Consider the following 23,870-nt stretch of genomic DNA (forward strand, 5'->3'; position numbering starts at 1 on the left):
ATAGAGCAGGGAAGTGAGAAGCTATTGTGTAACCGACTAACACATTGTTGGTCATGGTCTTTTCATGGGATTTTGTTGATGATAACAACACATTTGGACATTTCATCTCATCTTTTTAGTAAAGATTTAGAAAAAGGCTTCCTTACCTAATAACTGAATCTCTCTGCACATTTAAAAAGAGAAGTGGACAATAATGACTCATATTTCTATGTAGCACAAACACATTTTCACCCCTTGTGATGCTGCATGATGTTCAAGTTGAGCAACAGAAGAAGAAGCTGTAATTCAATCATTAAATGTATCAGAGGAACTCGACCTTCTCATCAAGCACCAAGTTAAAAAACATAGATCAGAGAAAAATAATCATCTGAAAGGTATCTCCAGCTTTTGTTCTCATTAAAAAAAAAACACCATTAGCTAACAAACACTTCACAAGCTTCTGTTATTTTAATGATCTCTGACTTTGGAACAAAACTCTCCAGCTGATGAGATGCATCCTTTTAATTAACTGTAGATGCTGCAGGAAAAAAAGACAATTAACCTCCCCCACAGTTCTGTGTTAAATGCAAATCACTGTGATTGCACATCTGATGAAGAGAGACACCTTTATTGCCATTCCTCCGCTGCCTGCAGCGATTCTGTGTCCTCAAAAATAGCTTTTACTCCCGGCTCCCAATTGACGCTTTTTTCCTAAAACAAGCTATTTAAAGTGGTTGTTAGGGCAAAAAAGCGTGACACACTCTGGTATCTACTTCAGACTAATCCAATCAACTGGTTTCATTTTAAAAGCGTGTTTGTTCTGGAAAAGCTTTTCAAACGTTTCCGATGGAATTATCTCAGAAACAAAGAAGACACAATTATTTCATGAGCAAAGGGCTCAAAAGGAAAACACTGAAGAGATGTATGATGCGTTTTACGCCCACTGCGCTGAGTGCTGTGTATAAACACAGAGAATATCGGACCCGTGAAGACCTTCTGAAAGCAGTTTGAATAGAGTTTGAGGCAGAGAAGTGCTGTAATCGAAGATCAACAGCCTCTGTCTGTTGTATCATGTTCAGCAATAAAACAGGGAGAAATCCACTGTAGAGGCAGAGAGACTTGTGTCTCAAGCAGCCATCTGGAAAAAAAACTTACTTCCTCTCTGGAATTTTCCTCTCCACCCATAATGCAACAAGTCCATACATGAGGCAACAAGTTCACATCTGTCGAGCAAAGGAAATAACTATAAATTAGAGGGATTCTGTGCAGTAATTAAAATGGGGGACTTGCAAATGACGGTTTATGAAAAGAAAGGTAAAAAGTCCAAACATGCAGAAATGTTGTTTCTTATATGCGTCAAATACTAAGAAACACATCCTACATCAACATTAACTATTCAGCGTCTTCTCTTCGACTCTCCTTGTTAGCTGCAGATTCAAACTGTACATTCATATGTGCCTGTATACGTCTTTTGAATGAGAAAATAATGGATAGAAAATAAGTCTCTGTAAGTGCGTTTCCATCCACATATTTTATGTGTCGTTAATGCGCAAAAGTTTAAATATTGAGAATATGTCTTCAGCTTTGGCTGGAATGGATAAGTTGCAACAAAGTAGTAGTAAACTAAATCAATCACTCGTCTAACGAGACAAAAGACATGTGATATGTTTGTACCGATGAGGACTTTCCTCAAAGTTTGTGATAAACATGTAGCCTCCATGCCAAAGATAATGTCAAATGAGCAATGTGTTTATTTATATATCACCTTTTATGAGCAGATCATCATAAACAGAGATGGGGTTTGATAGCATTTAATATAATTGGAATACTTTCGAATCCCTTATGATTCTTGTTAGATAGTTTTTTTTGCTAAAGTTAGCACGACATAATGGAAATAATTCTACTTCATGATTCAGCAACTATTATCTAGATAAAGCACCGAACGTACAGGTCACATGATATGATCTAACACCAGAGCCTCATCCTCCTCAACCCCTCCACTAATGTTGCATCTGGCAGATAGTTTTAATGACTTTGTTGAAGCACGTCCACAACTTTTAAGGCAGTCTGCCATGTTGAAACACGGAGCACGTCTTTATTTTCTTTGCAGATGCCTGTAGTGTCAGAAAGAAGCAAAAGGGATTGCTCAAGTGTGAATGAAAGATCTGATAAATACTAATTTGCTGCAGGGCTTAACAAATCTGGGCATTTTACCATCTTGGAAACCAGATCCAAAATGGAGCCAGTTATTGGAACAAATCCCTCGCCGCCAAGTACTTCACAATAAAAAACAAGACAGCAGACATTATCTAGAAACTTAACAAGTATTTTGAGAATTGAACTGTGAATTTAACAAGGAGCCAGTAAAGAAATCTACACGGGTGTCACATGAGACCTTTTGGAAGCATTTGTCAACAGTTCAGGGATGCAGGCGACGATGGAGTTGCAAAAGTGGAAACCAGATTAAATAAAAGAGTGAACAATTATCTCCATCTCACTTTAAGACCCAGTGGGCGAAAACTTTCACAGTCATTCATTTTCTCAAACTTGACAAAGCTCCTACAGAGCCACTGAAGATGTTATACTTCTGTTGACAGGCCGAGAAGACGGTGTGTGACAAATAAATCGACTGCGACACGGTAAATCAGTGGAGTGCATCTTCAAAAGTGACCCACAATGTGCTCTAGTTTCATACCAGCTGTCACTTTCCGACACTCAGCATCAGAAACATCCCTACATGCAGTGAAGCAGCATCGACTGTAATCAAACTGGAAATACTTGACCGGTTTGACTGACTTCAGTGCCGTCTCTTCCCTGTGCTCCCCTCAGGTCTGATCCGATCACGTGTGCGCGGAGCCAACACGGCCTCGGCCTCCATCTTGACCTTCTTGGACAGCCACTGCGAGGTCAACACTGATTGGCTGCAGCCGATGATCCAGAGAGTCAAGGAGGTACGGACCCACCGGCTCGTGGTCTGCCGTCATTCACACTCTGCAATTAGACACTTGATACACACAGCTCACACACACACACACGCACACACACACACACACACACACACACACACACACATTCATTTTGCTTTTCTTCTTCAGGGGATTTTGCTCCTTTTTCAGGGGAGATTTTATTGGCTGTGATGTCATAGGTTGGCATCGCCTGCAGTTAAATAAACACTCAATTTGTTCAGCTCAGTTTTAAGTCATTCTATACCAGATGTCACACTCCACTTTACCACCGCTGGAAAGATTATGGAGCCATTTTTCCCAACCAATCCATTTTCCACTTGCCTCTCAAGTGTTTCACTATTAGTCGGTCTGTTTTGTGTTGCTGCGGCGGTTTGTGTTTTGCATGGTCACAGTGTTTGTTCTCGCTTCAGGCTGCACGCCGGGTTGTTCTCTGATCAAAAACAGTCTTTTCTAAATGCAGTGGGAAGATTCTCCCTATTCACAGCATCCTCCAAATTGAATTATTCAGCCCACCAGGGACACTGCCACTGCATCTACACATGAATGTTTCGCTATTCAAAATGGGAACGGGATGAAATGCAGAACCAGCCACTCTCCGCTTGCTCATTTTTAATTTCGCTGGTATTTTCATGTGAACCTTCAAGGGCATTTTTGGCTGTGAGCCCCTCGCTGCTTCTGCATCAGTTTCACAATTCATGCAAGCAAAAGCGTGCACAGCATGTAAACACATCTTTTAGAAAAGGGATGAACCGGCTTACGGAGACATGAGTGTCTGGGATTTTGAGCAATAGTCTGTTTGCTGGCTGTCTCCTCTCTCCCCCTGACATCACTAACCTGCGACTGGGCTCTAACCAGCACAGCTGCTCCCCCCCGAAATCCGCTGCCATCCCCCATCACAGACAAACAGTCCCACTGACTCTGCAGCAGGAGCTGTTTCACTTCACATTTTTCCACAGTAATTACTTCTGCTCTCATGTGTGCTCCCGCTAAAATCTGACACTGAGCTGCTTCCAGTGCGCCTTGTGTCTTCATCCATTTCTTGTCTCCGCCGTCTCAATTCACTGAGCTATTTATTCTAGACTCTACTATAATGGCACTCAATTCACAGACATTCAGCTATTTTATCGACTCTTTCGCTACTTCCTTCTCTGCTTTGAACAGCTCCAGTGCTTCTCCAGCGCTGCCAATGCACTTGAATATACTGCCTCTTAAATAAAGGAACATTTTATTGTCTTTCCTGCAGAGACTTAAATGAGATGTCTGATCCCACTCCACTGTACTGTAAATATGTAGCTATGTTAGCTTAGCGTAAAGACTGGAAATAGAGGGAAACAGCTAGCCTGTAAATACCTAAGAATTGGCCACCTGTTGAACTCATACGCCAAACAAATAGGCGGCAGCATATCACCAGAATAGCTGTGTGCTCACTGGTGAGCTTCAGGACAGAGTCAGACTAGCTGTTTCCCCCAGTTTAAAGTCTTTATGCTGGGCTAAAATAACTGATTCCTGACTGAAACTCAACTTTCTTGGTAACAATCTCTGCAAGAAAGCCACTACAACTAAAAAAAATATGTTGAAGTATTTCTCACTGTATGAAAAATGAGCTTTTTTTGCTGAAGGCCAGACGTTTGCAGTTTGTTCAGAAAGTATGCCAGACATCGACCCAAAACTAAATTCAAGAACTCTGCATGCAACGAAAACTCATCTTCAAACCACATATTCAGATGTCTGCGCCGTACAAAACCCCTCGATGTTTTATTCAGCAGACTCTACACATTGTGAGTGTGTGCACATCGTGTTTGTGTTTCCGTACACTCATCCTCGGCTCTGGGCAGCTGTGACTCATCCAGCTTGCATTACAATCTTTTAGTCTGGCATTCATGAGAGCGCCGGGCTCAGTGATAATTCACCAGCTCCTCAGTCCAGATTCATGAGTCTTCCTGAGACTGCGGCCCTGGGTTCATAGAGGCCTCTGAGAGCAGGAATATTGATAGAGGATCGCTGCTCAGTCTGTTCTTTAATGCAACAAAACGACAGTTTTTCATTTACTAAGAACATTAATGGAAGGTGCTTGAATTTAATTTGTAATGAAGTACCAGTAAAGTGCTCTTATCTAGTAATTCAAAGGAAAATGCAGAGATGTTTCTGCTCTTTTTTTTCCCTCTTTCCTGTCCTGTTAATCAATCCTACTGCCCCCTCATAATTATCCTGGGAGCCGACTGGGAACCATTTGTCTAATAGATCAGACACAATTAGCATTTTAGCCTGGAGGCGTCTCTAAGAAATGAAGAAAGCGTCTCCGGTGGTTCAAAAAATGTTTTTTAGGATGGCATTAGTTTGAAATCCAGCGAAAAAAGCAGAAGAAACGAGAAGCAAATTTTGCAGTAGTCAGATAGCCAGTGTGTGGAGGTAAATGTAAGTACTTTATATACAGTTTGGTAGTTTTAATTACAGCAAAACATTGTATTTATTAGACATTCTTATATTGCATAAATGCAGTAAAATCTGTAATGTCAGGAGTGAAGTACAATATTAAAGTGCAGTACTTCACCAGGTAGCAGAAAATCAAAAAAACCCAAGTATAGAACAATGAACATATGTCAAAGCTGTAATAATACCAGTGGATATGAAATACGCTCTGTTGCTCTCGTACTCAGACACTAATGTGACATTACTGCGCGTTGAAGCAAAAGAATAGAGATCTCCACACGTCGAGTGGCATTCGGAAACTATGAGATTCAGTGTGCACAGAACACATTTTCTGTTTGTGGAGTGTAAAGCTTTTTATTCTGTTCTCCACTCTTTTCACTTCATCACGTAAATCATTTCACTTTTCCACAAATCGACAGTTGAAATGCAAAAAGAACAAGTGTTGATTCCTTTATCGGCTCCACTCAAAGCAGCCCAGATGTAAGTGACGCGATCGCAGCACCGTGACACTCTAATAAATTCAATCAGAGATCGAGAGAACACGAGAGGGTAGAGACAGAGAGATCATCGAGGACATCCATTTTGGAAGTGCAGCCTCTTCATGCATTACAGAATCACAGAGGCTCATTAAAAGCCCAATAAATGTCTATTGCTTAAAGCTGTTGAGAGCATCACTTTCCAAATTGCTCTCTGGCAGAGTGGCAGTTCACACTCGCTCTTCCCCCGCACGCTTTAATGCAATGAATACAAAGTTCACGAGGGGTTCAATCTCTGTGCAAAGTGAGGGATGGCTCTAATTGGAAACAGTCATTCGGATCGTCCCCATGTTAAGCTGCTCGACAGTACACTAACACACACACACACACACATATGAGGATGCCTTATGGGCAGACAGCAGTGTTGGCACACACACATTCACAGACAGATGCAGAGACAAACACACACACACCATCAGCAATCAACAGTTCTCTGCTGTGTTTACTTTCTGGTTCATGTCACTTCTGCAGCAGGAGGGAGTTCAGAGTTTATTTGTCATGAATTCGTAATGAACTCAGGAAGAATGAGCACTGCAAAGCATAACAACTCAAAAATGGAAAGTATTCGGTAAGTCGGCTGTGATCAGACTTTTCTGCACAGTGTTCCAGTCCATTAGAAAAAAGGGAGGTTAGCTGTTACCATTGAAGTGACAGTTCACTCCCAAATCAAAAATACATATTTTACCTCTCACCTGTAGTACTATTTATCCATCTAGATTGTTTCGGTGTGAGTTCATGAGTTTTGGAAATATCGGCCGTAGAGATCTTTGCCCTCTTTCAAAACTAGAAAGAGGGCAGAGATCTAGAAAATACATTTGAAAAGCTCAAAAGCAACGTCTGTTTATCAAGGATAAATTTGAGGGCTGAATGAAAGTGTTACTGATTGATTTTTAAGACCTTATCAGACACTTTTATAATAAAAACCAAAAATGCAGTCGACATGACACCTCTTTTACTGGACTTAATCACGTACATGCCTCTAAGAAACTAAGATGAACTGTGATATTTCATTTCATTGAAACGTCTTGCGGCAGGATTAGTTTCATCATTCCTCTTGATGGAAGAGTTTTGACCTCTGCATGCACCTTTATTAATTAAAGTTGTGCCAGAAATCCCTAATCTGCAATCTGTTATTAAAACCCCATCCTAATTATCCAGATACATTTCAGCTGTCGAGCTATTTCACTGATAATCTGCTTAATATAAAGATAATTATTGTAGCTGGATCTGCTGTCGTGGATAAACGTGACCGATGTTAGTAATCGTTCCACCACGTCACCTCTGTGGCTTAAATGTAATGGATTAAAACATATCAAACATGTTGTGACTCCCACCAGAGCAATGCAGTCAAAAAACAGCAAATATTCTTCAAGAGTTTAAATATAAAATGTTCAATCATGTCTAACGTGTTCGTCTGTCCTTCTCCTCCCCGTACAGGACCATACGCGAGTGGTCAGCCCCATCATTGACGTCATCAGCCTGGATAACTTTGCTTACTTGGCCGCCTCTGCTGACTTGAGAGGAGGTCAGGACGCAACACACACATCACGCTCAGTAACAGCTGACAACACACAGCTGGAAAACCCCTGTTTCATAAAGCCCTTGTTATATTACATCACCATCCCTGCCAGATCAAGTCAAACCCCATGATTCCTAAATGGATTAAAGTCAATCTGGGAGTGGAGCGTGTGAAGATTTGAAGATGTTTTTTTATTCAACAGCTTTGAATTCTTTTGCAAGGACCTGACATGGTGCAAGCCAAACTCAGCAGGATTTCTATTATCTGTCTCCTTGGCTGCTTAAGAACTGATGTCTAGACAAAGCGGTTGTAGATTAACCTGCTGGATTTAACATGTTGTGTCTTTTTTTTGCTCTACTTCTTCCTCAGGATTTGACTGGAGTCTGCACTTCAAATGGGAACAGATTCCTATCGAGCAGAAAATGGCGAGGAGCGACCCCACGCAGCCAATCAGGTGAGTCGACAGTACAAACTCCCTCTTCCTGTACAGTGTAGGGATCCTTCGGGCCATAGTGCTGCTTAGATTATGTTTATGTATGAAATATTATAGATACACTTCAGTATACCAAATCAAAAAGGATGTCATCAAAAACATGCTGTGGTGACAAAGAGGAAATTAGTCTTGCTAGATATTCTTCGCCACAGAGATCCTAGACTACAAAAATATTATTATTTTTACACCTGCACCAAAGTTAGTTACAGGATTACTTCTTGTTAAACAATACAAAACTTTTACCACAACTTTCTCCTCAGCTGCTGTGCCCCTGTTAGTGTTAACCCACTGTTCTTGTTGCTCTTTGTGCCCTTTGTCTGTTCCTCAGTACTAAAACACTACTTGGTTCCCAGTTTGCAGAGCGGTTAAGTGATTAAATACAAATTAGTTTATAACCTCAGCACAAAACTGAAATATTAAGGTGATAAAAACTAGATTTAGCCACAATGAGCCTCTATAAAACCTTTAGATTTGGTAATAAACCAAATCACCACCTCGAGGCCTTTATTTTATCTGCCGATAATTCACTTTAGTGGTTATTAAAATAGCGCAAAACAGTTAACACATACTTTGCCCGGAGCTCTGATCCCTGTGGAGTAGCACCCTTGCATATCTCACTAAACTATGTAAATAATTATGTAGTTACAAAAGGGAATACATGCTTTTATTCTGTGTTACTGTCTGGATATTATGTTAATAACTTCCCATACATTCCCATACTGTACTCGTATTACCCTATTGCTATTTTATCTGTTGTAGATATTTTATTCTATTCTATTGCAAACAATGGTAATGTAGGAATCCAAGGTGCAAGTCACCTTCTTGATTTGCTCTCTCTATCAAAACCATTATGATTAATTAATTTAAAATATAAGCTACATTGAAGGAGGACAATCTTATCTGCAGAAGTAGAAATAATCATCATCACGCCATCTTTCAAACGCTCCAAACTGCTTCAGCTGCATTTAAAAATGTGTGTAGCTAATCTGACAAGAGTTTGAGACCCCATTATTAAGTCTAAGTGTAGGAAATGTAGTTAAATGGCTCCTTTCCTCCTCGTTCTGCAGGACTCCCGTCATCGCTGGAGGGATTTTCGTCATGGACAAGAGCTGGTTCAACCACCTAGGCCAGTACGACACCCACATGGACATCTGGGGAGGGGAGAACTTTGGTGAGCTCATTGATGATTTTGAACTTGTACTCCAATCAGAATAATGTTTTTTTTTTTATGAATCATCCTCTGCAGGCATCAGAATGTCTTTAGATACGTAAGTACGCTAAGCTTCACCCTGCACTGCTTGAAAAGCTCAAACATACACTGTAAAACTGTGCATGTTTGTAGTTGTATCAACGAATGCACATTTTTCTACTTTCATTTCCTTTTCTTTAATGTTGCTTTTCTAAATGATGTTTACATTTATCTATGTAGACTTTCCCAGAACTAGATGAGCAGGAGATTATACACAATCCTGAATATTACACCAAATCCCTACATGCAGCCTCCTCTAAATTTAGGGAAGGGAAATCAATGAGGGACACTGGATTTATACTCTCTCTGACCTCTCACACTTTTCACACCATTTGGTCAATCAGCTGAAGCCCTATTGAGCCGTCAGCTACTTCTCAGTATCAATCTGACTGCTCTGTTTTGTTGGATAATAACTGTTGTTGTCGGTGATGTGACTGCCATGAAACTAAACACATGAATAAGGATGAATTAATGATATGAAACTGGACATTTTAATGGCTTAATCTCATGTATTCAGCCTTGTTGTGGCGTTCCTGGCACTGGGTAACTGCAGATGCTTTTGGATGCTGCAGAGGCTCGGCAGTCTGTTGTGCCGATTGTGTCCTTGGAATCTGCAAGGCAGCAGAGCATTAAATTATCGGCTACAACAGCTTCATACCGCTGATTTACAGCTTGCGGCCATCTGCTGCAGAACAAATGTAGCAGGTGAACAGGCAGACTCATATTGAGATGATGGAGATCAGACTGAATCATTCATAGACAGTCACACAGACACACTTGACTTGACCTCCTCCTCTGTGTCTCTCTTGTCCTCCTGCAGAGCTCTCCTTCAGGGTGTGGATGTGCGGAGGAAGCCTGGAGATTCTTCCCTGCAGCCGCGTGGGTCACGTGTTCAGGAAACGGCACCCGTACGACTTCCCAGAAGGCAACGCTCTCACCTACATCAAGTGAGTGTGTCGATCTGCTAGAAAAAGCTGACATCCTGTCTGCTGCACCGCGTTATTACACTGCAAAAACAATTTACCGACTGCCAAGAAGGTTAATCTTTTAGTCAGCTTTAAAATCTTAAGTGTCACCTGATTCAGCTGCACAGGTCAGTGTGAAGTTAAGGGCTTAACAGGAAAACTTCACACTTCTCACATGGTTTGACTCAGGGGGCAGTGACGGATGACTAAGAAAGGATCTGAATCTTGAAAACGTTTGCAGAAACATCTTCACCCAGACATCATGTAATGTAATCCTTTCAAACTACTCAGTCCACGGCTTTAAACAGGGGTTTTTCATGTTCAAGATGAGAAAATATTGTAAATATTGACAAAGATGCAGCCTTTCTCTGGGTGGACTAAAGACTTCCAACTCTTGAGCCTGGACTTTTTCTACCACGCTGCATGACACAATATGAAGCCTCTGTCCACATGGATATTTTCTAAACAGGTATTTTTCACCTCATTGAAAAAAACTATTCTGTTTCAGTGTGAACGAGAGGCCAAAAAGCAGAGGAAAATGTTCATTTTACAAAATATCTGCATATGTGTGGACAAAGCCTGGTTCAGCACCAAAAACTAAATTGAATTTTATAACTTTATAGATTATTTGTGCTGTAATTTGTTTCAAGTTGTTTCTGGAGCTGCAGAACAGTAACCAGAATAACATTCAGAGTGAATAAATTTAAGTTTCAGTATTCTGCAGGTAATATAGTTATAATTAAAATGGTGAAAAACAGATTGGAAATTCTTTGAATTACCAGCTTAATGTTGTCTTTATGTTTTGTTTCATCACCACCTGAACATAGACATAAATATCTTTGCATTAAACGAGCCAAACTGCCTCCTGTGTCGAAACATCCTCACTTGCAGCTACACCTTGAATTTAAGAGGGATGACATTCCTGATGGAGATGTTTTTGTTGATGTCTGAAGCCTCCAGTGTGTCACACTGTCATTAGAGCTGCCTGCAGGAATGCCAGCAGCACTGTCATTACTGTGTCTGAGCAGGTGTTGTGTGTGTGTGTGTCTCCGTGCAGGAACACTCGACGGGCTGCTGAGGTGTGGATGGACGAGTATAAACAGTACTACTACTCCGCGAGGCCGTCGGCCCAGGGCAAGGCCTTTGGCAGGTTTGTCCATTAAACTGTCGCCTTCTTCTTTTATCATACGTACAGACAGCAGCTTCGGTTATGCTTGATTGTGTCTGTTCTCAGATAAAATATAATTCTACCATCAGATTATGCTCGTACCTCTCTGGTATTAACGGAAAAGAGTTATTGCTGCTTCAACACTTTTAATAAAACCCTCATCAGTTCAGGGCTGAGTCATCAGCAGGATGCTCACTTTTTGATATATTTCTCTCTCACTGTGTCTCACATTCTCCTCTCCTCTCTTTCCATTTTCTTCTCTCTGCTTGTCTCTACACACTCTTGTCTTTTTCTTCTTGTAGCATTTCGGACCGTGTCACACTGCGGCGTAAGCTGAACTGCAAACCTTTCCGCTGGTACATGGAGAACGTCTATCCTGAGCTGAGGTGCGACACTCAATCACTGTCGCTCAGTGTCGATTCATTCCATCTGACAGGGCTTGTTGTGTGGTGGCGAGAAGATCCCCTGCAGACATATTTTAGGATATATAAAAAATACTTTCAATAATAAATTATGTCTGATGTGAAAGTTTCCTTCCAAACACCATGAAAAACCAACAAATGGAAAAACTTTTGAAAAGTCTGATGATTTGAGGAGGTTAAGGAATGAGGCAGAAATGATTTTCACCCTTCATTTCATTTCAAAACAAAAAAAGCACAAGATGACACAATAATAATTGCACAAATATATTTTCCCCAAGCACTTAAATCAGAAATCATCTTGCAACTCCTTGGGGTGTAATGACCCCAAAGTTCAGAACCGGGGGTCTAAATATATCTGATTTTTATGGGAACTCTGAGTGGGCTATCAGTGCTCAGCTGCCTCCTCGCTGCCTCTATCTGCTCCATGTCACACTTCCAAATAACTGCGGTCTCTCAAATTATAATTGTTTATTTTATAAGTACGTGTTGTCACAGGGCTCATTACTTGTGGTGCGATTCATTTACTGAACGGGGCAACGAGTCAATTCGATCCATCTGTTCTTCATTGTTGTAATAAGACCTCTCATTGGCTGCTCTCCTCCTCTCTGTCAATGGCTCCCTCAGGGTCCCGGAGCAGGAAGCGGTGTCCAGTGTGCTGAGACAAGGCGGGTTGTGTTTGGAGGCCCGTGGGACAGACGGCCTCGGCCTGGCAGAGTGCAGGGGCATCGGCGCCAACAGGCCGCAGTCGCAGGTCAGGACTGTGCCACTGGGGGGAGACTGTGGGTCTGACAAATAAAGTCTGAGAAAATTTGAAAATGTTCAGGAGTATGACCGGATGATTCAGATGTCAGGGCAGATGAATAATTTATTGCATTGATTAGAGTATATAGAAGGCACAGGAACGACAGAAAAACCTCAGATTCTGTACAAGGAGCCCCAAAATATATTGGACGTTTACTAAATTTAATAGTTATACCATTTAAGATAAAAACAAAGAAAGGGATGAAAAATAAGATTGAATCAAAAAATAGCATTAAAACATTTGAAACAGCAGGAGAAGACGAGGTAAAAACAGACATTCTGGTGCCTGAATGATAAACGTGTCTCACTGTTGCCAGGTTGCAGAGCTGATAAACACATCACATCAGGGACGACATGCCACAGCCTAATTAAAGTTTACACGCATTAGTCAACATTAGTCACTGTTGGGATTTGACCATCACATTAATCATGCAGCCTACTAACTCTGCTGGACATCACAGCTATTATAATGTGTGATGTTTGTAGACTGAAGCCTGTGGGTCAGAGCGAGGCAGGCGAGTCACGCAAAAAGATTTAGGATGAGAGTACGATGCTGACGCGGAAATGAGCTTCATGCTTATGATTAGCTGGAAAATGCATCGTCACACAGCTGAAAACAGGCTGTTTTTCTGACACCGTCGTCGAGGTTCTCACAGGACAGAGACACTACAAACATATGATGGTCGGGATTCATTGCTGTAGATTAAACTACAAGAGTGTATAAAGTTGTTAAAATGGGCTCAACCTTACAGCAGTAGAATGACATATAGAAATGTATGCAGCAGTAATATTAAGCCACAAACATCTGATATAATAGTGACACTGGCAGAGAACATTTTACTGTAACATCAATACTTTCTCTAAAGTACATTTTGCAGATAATACGTATTTGTACTTTCTACTCTTCAAACTTTGAGTTTTTCTGTATTTTTCAGAGATGGGAACTTATTGAGCCATTGATCCGGCAGCAGGACCTCTGCCTGGCCATTTCAGCCTTCACAGCGGGGTCAAAGATAAAGATGGAGCCCTGTAATACAAAAGAGCCCAGACAGGTAAGAAGAAACACAGTTAGCCTTTCGAATCCCAGCCTTACAGCTCATTTCATTTACATTTTGAACATTTTAAAGTCCTGTAATACGTGTAGAGTGAGCCTGAAAAACAAGCCATTCTGTGAGTTAACTAAGGGTTAACAAAAGAAAGTGGAATTTGCTTTAATCCCGCACCCTCACTCATTTTAAGAGCAGGTCTTAGTTTTTCCAAACGGTTTTTCCCGTTCGTCCTTGATGTGTCACTCACAACGTTGAACTCAGACATGAAAGATTGTGGAGATAAGAGATGGTTCAAGGACAGATGCTCAGCAGCCCTCCTGCTGATGATGCCAGGAGGCTCGAGCGATCTGAGCGTCCTCACTGCTCACGCCAAAGGACGAGCAGCTGACTTTATAGCTGCAGATGAACAAGCGCTCGCATAACTTCGGACCCCACCCTGTTCCTTCCTCGATCTCCCCTCCGTGAATGTCGAACACTCGAATCCCATGTGGACCCGCGCTGGCTCCAAGGTTGATTAATGACATCGGAAAAGGGAGTCATTCACTCAAACCATGTGTGTGAGTGTGAGGGACTCCTGCCAGGTCGTCCTCTCATCGCTCCGTTGAGATTTTTTTTGGGAGGTTGCCCATCAACAAGCAACCGTTTTTTTTTTTGCAGTGGGAGACTTTTGGCCTCTTGTGTTTAATCCCCTTGAAAGGAAAAAAAAAAAGTCCTTGTGTTTTTGATTTCACTCTCTAAACGTAAGAGTTCTGCAAAGATTAACTCTTGGAGAAACAAACGACGGGCTGTTGGATATTTTTCAGTCGTGTCATCCATCAGTGTGATGACAGAGGCTTTCCCCTGATCAGCCCTGCATGAAAGCAGCCTGGAACCGTTTTGCAGCATTTTTATTTTTGCAGCATTAATGATTTATGAGAAATTTCATTTTTCAGACAGATAAATTTGAAATGTAATCCTGCAAGAATTTCATTAGTTTGGGTTTCACTGGAGAGATTATGCCCGATGCTGCTCTGAATGCTGCTTTTAGAAGCTCGTCCAATAAAAATAAATTTAATGAAATATTTGGGGGTTCTTTGGCATGAATTATCCAAATATGATGACTTAGAAACTTGGCTCAAAAAGTTCAAATCAGCAACTTTATCACAAAAAGTATTGATGCCTTCAAAAACTGCCGCAAATCACTAATCAGTGTTCCTAAACAGTTTTGACTCTGACATTTAACGTCCTCCTTGTTTCTGTTGCGCACTCTCGAAATCACACGCACCACCGTGCACACGTAACAGTTCATGTTTACAGTAGGTGACACACCCACGTGCACACAGACACACTCTCCCTCCTCTGGGATTTTAAGATTAACCCCCCCTTCACCTTTAGACTCTGATAAGCCTCCATGTGGCTTCAGAGATCTGTACTCATTCTCTTAGGTTCAGCTCTAACTATTTAATCACTGAGCTAATAAACGATCCATTTATACCTGGAGATTTATAGGCAGCCTGTTCACGGACACACTCTCTCCTGCTGTTCACTTCGGTCTCAAGTTTCTTGTCAGACTTGTCCTGGAACTTTTCCACTCAGTGACCTAGGAGGGAATATTAGATTTAAGGAGAATAAAATAAATCTAGTGGACTACAAAAACAAAATCATAACATGATTTGTTTGAGCTGGAGTCAATCTGGCTCCCCTGATGAACTTTACATTTAAATCTCCTTCATCAGAACATCCTACGCTGCTGAAAAGCAGTCGACGCAGGTGCCTAGTTGAGATCAAAATGAAGGCCGAGTGTGAAAATGGGTGTGGTCCCACCCTTGAGTGATCAGTACTGTCGTGGTAATGTATCTGGCAAAAGATATAGAGGTATCGCTGCCATACCACCAAAATATGGAGCAGCTTTTTTCCTCAGGCTGTGAGGATATAGGATAAAGGGACCACAACCCCGGTGTTGTAAAGAAGTACAATATTTCTCTCTGAAATGTCGTGGGTAAAGGTCAATTTGTACTTATCTGTGTATTTAACTGCACATGACTAATACTCCGTAACAAATGGTGTAAAGCACTTTTATTTTATCAGTTGAAACAAATTGTTTCTTGTGATGTGGGATGGCAGGCTGCCGTGCTCTGCAGCTGGCTGTACTACGATTTTTCCACTGTGAGTTCAGCAAGTCAATCATTCATGTGATTACTGTTATCCAGGTCTGACTCAGTCCATTACTCACCACTAACATGAACCTCCTGTGCTGATACACATCATTTATGAGCAGGCAATAATACAACCCAGAGACTGTTCAAGGACATCTGTGCTTTCTATAAAACTAAAATGACAGAGATGAATTTATTCCTTTTCCCTCTTGTTCTCTTTCTTTGCAGAAGTGGAAGCCTAAAGGCACGGCTCTGCAGCACATGGTCAGCGGCCTCTGCCTGGACAGTCAGACCCCGACGGGCCCTCTGGTCATCACGCAGTGTCGCCCCCAGATGGCCAGCCAGTCCTGGGAGCCACAAATCATCACCTGAGCCACAGCAGATGGGGACGGGGACGAGGGAGAGGGAGGAGAGGAGCAGAATCTGGACCCGGCCTGCAGAAAGACTCTGGGAGGGATCACATCTGCACACTGTCTGTCGCCTCACTGAGGGATGAAAGGAGTGAGAACTGTACTTTTGTGATGTCAACTTCACGCTCCTGCTCATTGTGTCTTGGTGACAAGAGCGTCGCTGAAAACATTATAAGGCCTCATTGAGGGCTTTTCGTGTACAGTGCTTCATCCCTCGAGGATGCTGCAGTTCTTCTACGTAATCTAAGCTTTTCACTGAAAACTGTTGCACATCTCACTTTTTATTTTCTGTATCTATCCTGGTCAACGATCTGCTTAAAACCGGAGTAGTGAGCCTCAAAACAAAAGAGTGCATACTGTACTGTAGCAAATGTGTTGAGGTGCACCTGACCTACTCTGAGTCAAAGTCACTGCTTGTCGTGTGGCCTAGTCTTAGGTTGAGGCATGTCTGATGACGGTGTGGACCAGGGCAGCTTTATGTATAGCCAACTAAAATCTGAGCTTTTTTTATTGCTGAGAAGCAGTCTTGAAAGCACCATGCAAAGCACTGTCAGGAACATTATTTATTGTTTTGCATGGTCAGACCCAAAGAATGTTTTTTTTTTTCTGTCTCTCTACAAAGTTTTATGTAAATATTTGGAGCAGATAATGGCTTGGTTTTGGTGTAAAGTACTCTATATGTTGTTTGAAAAATAAAATGTGTTAACAAAGGAAATATCGCTCTAGTTATTTTCTGCTAGACTCTCCCTCCTGCAGTCTACTCCTTAGTTCCCGACATTGCCCTCACCTGACCTCTCTGTCCACCTGTAGTCCTACACCTGTTCCCACTTCCCCATCAGCCTGTAACAGCCTCTCCCTTTCATTCTTTGCCAGATTGTCTTATGTGCTTATGATTTACCAGCCCTCACCTTCTGCCGTTTGAGCATCTTCCCCTTTTCCTGACCCCTAAGTGTAACAGTTTGCCCGACTTACCTGTGTCTGTCTCCAAACCACGGTCTGAGCCCTGCTTCTTATTTCGTTCTAAAACCTTGAATCTTTACATATCAGCTAGGCCTATATTGGGTTAGCATGCTACACAACATGCTAAGTGTATGTCAACATGTTAAGTAGATGTTACAATATGTTTAAACATTAGGCTACATAATTAATATAACATTGTTGTATAATGCACGATGTTACATCTTAGCTAAAAGCGTGCTATCTGTGCTAACTGTAGTAAGAGCAATAGCAGCTTATATATATCTGAAATAGGTTATTCTGCATAATGAATACTTTTACAAAGAACTGAGTATATTTTGTTATTCTAGTCAAGCAAAAATTTAAATACAGGACTTTTACTCTCTAACAGTAGTAGTCTATTTCTACACTGGTGTGTTGGTAGCCTACTTAAAAGATCTGAGTAGTCTACTTCTTCTCCCGCCACTAAGAAGTTCAGTCATGTTATGAAACCAGATTTAAAATGAGGAACAGATGATGAAGTGACGAGATCAATGCAGACGGAGTTAACAAGTAAGGTTTAATTAAGCACAGTAAGTGAAAACACCTGGTTGTGAGCTGTGACTGAATGTATTTAAGTACATATACTCAAGTAAGTACAATTTTGAGGTATTTGTGCTTTATTTAGGTGAATTTTCAGCTACCTGACTTACTTACACTTCACTACATTTTGGATGTTGTAGTTTTTGCACTGATATATTTTTTTGATAACTTTAGTCACTTTGCAGAATGCATGCTGCATCAGATATATAATTTAATTAATCTTGTACTTGAGTACATTTTGCCAGAAAATTACTTTTGATACTTAAGTACTCTTAATACTAGATACTTTTACACAAATACTATTCATATGTGTGACTTTCATTTTTACCAAGGTCATTTTTTAACACAATATATTTACTTGTACTCAAGAGTGACTACTGAGTACTTTCTTACAACGCTGGTTATGACTCCCATATTACTGAGGTTACATATAGTGACCTCAAGGGGGCAGAATATCCTCACAGATGTGTGAGAGGCTCATCAGCTACATTTTATAACTCTCTCACGTTGACAGATTGATGGATGAGTGCTTGTTGTGGAAAAAGGAGTCATAAAGAAGACTGGGTAAAAGATAATTAAGAATAAAATTAGAGAGAGGGTGAAAAGAATAATGACAATGTGTGTGTTTTTAGAGAGAGATTCACGTCATATTCACAGCTGCTGCACGGTGCAAAGAAACACATTGGTATGACAATAATAAGCATAACAGGCTTGACAACTTTGTTAACCAAGGGTTTTTTTCTCTGTTGATTTTGCAACCTTCCAGGCCACAAGACATGCCACACTGCAGCTTAGTAGGCTCCATAGCTATGCAAGGAATGCGACTTAATGCTGATAAACTTGTGGCCTTTGAAAGGGGCCAAGGTTTCATCTTCAGGGGGGGAGGAGCGCATGGAAGGAGCTGTAAAAGAAGAAAATAGGACAATAATTATAAATACTAATATATTATTATGATTATAAAAAACTGAGATCAGTTGTTAAATACAGCAAAGTGTCAGTCGTTTGCTAAATCGAGCCTTTAAACTATGTGGTTTCACTGACAGAACGTATTTGCATATCAGTCAGACAGTGAATATACAATGAAGAATCAGTCAGGTGACAGAGGTGGTGGTGAAGTGCAACAAAGTACACTCACTTACACACTGTACTGAAGTATAATTTATAGATACTTGAACTTAACTTGAGCTTTATCATTATGCATGACATTATACCTGTACTCCACTACATACATTCAGTTTTACATAAAAAGATTAACTCAAGATCAACCTAAACTAAATGCTACATGCAGTACAAAAGAAGTAATGATCCTCTAATAATGACATACATAAAATGATGATACTTCATCAAAGGAAGGACTTTAAGTTGTATCTAAGTATTTTTACATTGTGTTAATTAATCTAATACTTACTTACTTAATCTAATACTAGATCTAAATATTTCTTCTAGCACTACTGGAGACTACACTAACTGCATATTACACATGTGTTTTTTCCAATGAGTAAAGAGCGAGAACAAGACTTCATTCAAAGAACTACAGTGACATTTCAAAATAGGATAACCTGGTTATATATAACTCAATAAATTCTCAAATGGTGTTTTAATCTGGACTCTATCAATAGGTCACTGTACAATTTAATTTGATTATTTATCAACAAGAGAAATCAACCTGAAGAACTATCCTGATACTTTCCTTGAGGAAAAAATGCAACACTACTGTGTAGAACTGCTCAATAACAAGTAAATATCTTGCATCTAAAATTACAAAAGTGTTAGCATCAAAATGTACTTAAAGTGACAAAGGCAAATTAACTCAATGTGCAGAATGGCCAGTTTTAGAATAGGATTGATGAATTAATGTATTAATCGCTTTAATGTTAGCTCATTTTAATTACTTCATACCAGGGCGTCCCAAAGTGCCAGTGGTGGCCCACCAAATGTTTCTACAGTTAAAAATAATTAAAGGTATATAATAATGTTTATGCAGGTTGATTTTTTTGTGAGGTAAAATGCTCTTTAGATATGTTTAGATCCCTAGATTACTGACTATTTTTCATAATCTGCATGCAGGAAGTCAGTCGAGGGAACTTGGGATCCTATTGACATTTTGCATCTTAACAGTAAGCTACAATAACAATATAACAATACAAATAATGTACACATATAACAACAACAATATATTACAATACAATACAACAGGTGCTTGGAGAGAATTAGCATGGCTTCATCTGTAATATTATTTCATATTTTATTAGTTTTATGCACATTTTATTAACAATATGAATAATTAGTAGGTAAATCTATCTGACAAATGTAGTAAAGTAGAAGTATAAAGTAGCATAACATGTACCCACAAGTACATGAAAATTGTACAGTAGGTAGTGCAGTACTTGAGTGAAAGTACTTACACTACAGATGTAAAGATTCCTACTCTCAAAAAAATGCAGTAAAAGTCAAGTTTTCTAGGTCGCACCATCACCTATCGATCACCTCCGTTCAGCCAATCAGAGCGCACGAAGGCGGTCCGTTGCTAAGGAGGAAGTTTGGTTGAGTCCCGGAGCAGCAGCCATTCAGCAGCAGTGGCTGAAGCGATTGGACTGTGAGCGTCTCCCCCAACTCTTTCTCTGGAATTTGAATTATTTTGGCACTGCACGGTTCCGTGATACATAGGTGACGGCTTTAACAGGGCATCTTCTGGGTCGCAGCGGTGATCACAGGTAGGTTGAATAATGAGCAGCGTGTTTTTTTTTTCCAAACCAACATGCCCGGTAATGCTTGTTAGCTCGCCGAGCTAAGCAGCACCTAGCCTGTGTTTTCGGATGCGGCACACGCAGCTATGTTAGCTCTTAGCTCCCTGCAGACCCAAAATTGGTTAGCTAACCTGACTAGAAAACAGACTGAGGAAAAATGTGAGCTGTGAGGCTGTCTGCCACCCATCACGCTTGTTGGAAAAGGTTTGTCTCTGCCCTCCCGAGTGAGCAAAATACAGACGTAAACGTTAGTTAGCGAGCTAGCTTTAATTAAGTAGCTAACTCACCTGATTAACTTTAACAGATGAAGGTTACCCAGCAAAATAATGAACCCAACTCGGGTTCAGATGTCGGAATAGCTGATCAGCTAGCTCATAATTTGACATGTCATTTTCAAATTGTCACACGCATCACTTGTGTTATATCATCGTTACTAATGTAGGCTGGCTTTAAGGGGGTGTATTCATTTGTATTGAAGTTTAGTGACTTAGCAAGTTTGTCTCAATGTGTCTCAAGCTAGATAAAAATCTGAACATATGATTTTTACAGACAGATGTTCAAGACTCAGTCACAGACAGGTTGATCGCCTTGAAGAAATAAACTATGACTCATAGTCTCAACACTCACATTTTTGTGAAGTGTGATAATCTGCCCTGGTTAGAGTCTCTCATTTGGTAATGATTTCATTGCTAGATGCGAATCTCGTGTGTTTGTTGACTGCTTGGTTGAACCACAGAGCAAAAGATTTCCATTCTCGACTGTCTGATCGGGGATCAGATAAACATCAGTGGTCAGATTACCTTCCACATGCAGACTTTACAAAAGATGGCTCCATTGAAAGATTGTGTGAAAGCCACAGCAGCACACCCGTCAGGCTGAGACATCCTGTCTATTCTGCCACATCTCGTTTTCTCATTATCCAGAATTGTTGAGTCATTATTGTTTTGTTAATGGGGTATGTGACTTGAATAACGCAAGCTGAGTTATTCATTTTTTGGTGTGTCTGGATCGTCAGCATAAAGTGTGGAAAACTTGGGTATGTGCCACTGTGTTTTTCATCGTGAAGAGCTGATGGTGTCTGAATCCAAGGTAAAAAGTGACAGTTTAAAGTATAAGTTCATGCATTATTTACTCACCCCCATGCTGATGGAAAGTCGGGTTTCTTAGTCCGATAAAGATTTCTGGAGCTTCACAGCAAAACAGCATTGCCGCATTCTCCTAAATGCTTTAGCGACTGCTATAATAACAGCTGTTTTTACAGTTGGCCTTTATTATTTATTCTACATTTGGCTGAAATAAAGAAAAACAACAAATATTGGGATCCCAAAATTGAAAAACCAATATGTACCCAACAACCATAGATTCAAATATTCAGATGCAGGCCTAAAACATTCCCATTATATTGTCCTAGAGCCACGTGCAGTCCTAAACCCAAATATATTCAATTCTCTAACATATTTGATAAAGAAAAGCATCAAAACCATGCATTTAAGAGCCTGAACCTAGCAAATTTGGGGCATTTTTGCTGGAAAAATAACAGAAATTATGAAATAGTTATCAAAATGGTAAAATATTTTCTAGTTGCTTCAGCTCTTATATAGAATTATTTTCATTGTCGATTAATGTGTCGATTATTTTCTCGATTGATCAATTAGCTGTTTGGTCTATAAAATGTCAGAAAATGGGGAGAACTGTCGATCGGTGCCCAATAATGACGTCCTCAAATGTCTTGTTTTGTCCACAGCCCAAAGATATTTAGTTTACTGTCATAAAGGAGTAAGGAACCCAAAAGTATTCACATTTAAGAAGCTGGAATCAGAGAATCTGGACTTCATATAAAATTACTAATACCGATAAGCCAGTGTGAAAATAATTGCGTATTAATTTAGTAGATGACAACTAATCGATTTATCATCTAATCGTTGCCGCTGTAAAGTGATGTATGTCTTTTGGAAGAGGATTTCATGTCTCTCCATACAGAGACGGACGGATGATTTGGGAGTTACCCCCCCCCCCCTCACATTCTGACAGTTACTCATGGTTTAGCTCATCTCACAGAATAAGGGAGGTAAGATTGGCTTTTTGCCACGAAACCCACTGTTCAAGTCTGTCAGCTGTTTGAGAGAGGAAGATAATGCAGGTCTCTGTCCAGAGCTTTGTGATTCACTCTGTGGGAGAAACTCGCGTTACTCTCAGCAGTTCTGTTCTCAAAGGAGAGGCCCATTTCTTGGCAGTGAGCTGTACATGTGAATGCTGAGTAGTGATGCAACATGGGTAGATAAACTTGCTGTGCGATGACGACGCAATCAAAGGGCTTCACTTTAGTCCCCTGATAGCGCCGAGATAGTCTTGCCGACAGTGGTGAAAGCAGGGTGAGCGTCAACGTCAGCTTAGCTGTGAGTCCAGTGGTAACTGAAGTGATATGAGGTGACAAGAACTGGAGATATGTGTCCGCGTTTCTGATCTCCTCTTCTAACATCCAATGGTCCGGATCACAGCGAATTGTCTGTGACCGTCTCTTGACTGCTCACCTTATTCCTTGTTGATTGTTCATGTTAATCCTTTTGGCTGCAGTTTTGATATGGGCCATTGAATGTGCTGGCTGTTGATGTCATCCATAACGTGTGCTTCTTGTCACCATCACAGCTCGCTAGAAGTGTGGGCACGCCAGGCATATTTGGAGTGATATAATAAAACGCTCAAATATTTGCTTATTCAGTTTGATTTGTGTGGGAAGGTGAGAATAAGGACATGTACACTCAGGTGAACTGAGGTGCCTGAAAATCCGGTTCCCGTCCAAGTTCGGCGCGCTATCATTGATTAGAAGGGAGAAAGTAATCCATCTCTTTGTGTTTTCGATGGCATGGTGTCAGAGATTATGACAAAGAAGAATGCAGACAAGTCACACAGATTTATCTTGACACCCTCCTCTGCCAAAACTATGAACCTTTTCGGATGGTAAGTTAGCAAAACACTGCTCAGTAAAAGAGCTGCTTGCAGTCTGGAGATTTTTATTTACAAGGCCGAGTGCACTTATAAATCAAATTCATCATCAAATTAAAATTTGTCTGCTCAAAATGGCGTGTAGAATTGAAATTACCTGTAAAATTATTCTAATAGCACGTCCAGAGGACATATGTTCATGTGAGCAACATTTGCATCCACTCCCATGTTGCATTGGTACCTTTTGCATAATTACAAGAAGGTATACTGTCTGCACTTGTTAGATCCACACACAGAGCTCCATATTCTGAGCTGATTGGGACTGGATCCAACAGAGACGCTCTGAGAAGATCCAACCAGAGGGGAGGTTTTAGAATCAGGATCTCAAATGTGCAGCTGACCCCATTTCAACATAAGTAGCCTAAAATAGGTTCTGTGCAACCGCAGAGTTGATTTGAACTTGTATCTTTGATATGTTTGTCGGTAAACAGTGTCATCCTCTAGCGCAGAGGGAAATGC

The 23,870-nt window shown here is 40.7% G+C and overlaps 2 protein-coding genes across 5 annotated transcripts in view; both read left to right on the forward strand.

Annotated features, from left to right (window-relative positions):
* galnt16 (UDP-N-acetyl-alpha-D-galactosamine:polypeptide N-acetylgalactosaminyltransferase 16) overlaps positions 1-16,837 on the forward strand; it is a 35,733-nt gene extending 18,896 nt beyond the window's left edge. Inside the window, exons 6-15 of the mRNA XM_073483316.1 lie at positions 2,809-2,930; positions 7,349-7,436; positions 7,800-7,884; positions 8,991-9,094; positions 9,993-10,119; positions 11,195-11,287; positions 11,608-11,691; positions 12,352-12,478; positions 13,464-13,580; positions 15,941-16,837. Coding sequence (XP_073339417.1) covers positions 2,809-2,930; positions 7,349-7,436; positions 7,800-7,884; positions 8,991-9,094; positions 9,993-10,119; positions 11,195-11,287; positions 11,608-11,691; positions 12,352-12,478; positions 13,464-13,580; positions 15,941-16,084 — 1,091 coding nt within the window. The 3' untranslated portion in view covers positions 16,085-16,837. The remainder of the gene's footprint in view (positions 1-2,808; positions 2,931-7,348; positions 7,437-7,799; positions 7,885-8,990; positions 9,095-9,992; positions 10,120-11,194; positions 11,288-11,607; positions 11,692-12,351; positions 12,479-13,463; positions 13,581-15,940) is intronic.
* Positions 16,838-20,226: 3,389 nt separating this feature from the next.
* Positions 20,227-23,870, forward strand: part of numb (NUMB endocytic adaptor protein) — a 43,327-nt gene continuing 39,683 nt past the window's right edge. For 3 of the 4 annotated variants that reach the window (XM_073483222.1, XM_073483224.1, XM_073483226.1), the window contains exon 1: positions 20,234-20,375. The gene's annotated coding sequence lies outside the window, so the exon portion shown is untranslated. Of the gene's footprint in view, positions 20,376-23,870 lie in introns of all 4 variants that reach the window. The other variant, XM_073483225.1, reaches the window with a different exon arrangement.

This window comes from Pagrus major, chromosome 16 (assembly GCF_040436345.1).
Source record: "Pagrus major chromosome 16, Pma_NU_1.0".
Lineage (NCBI taxonomy): Eukaryota > Metazoa > Chordata > Actinopteri > Spariformes > Sparidae > Pagrus > Pagrus major.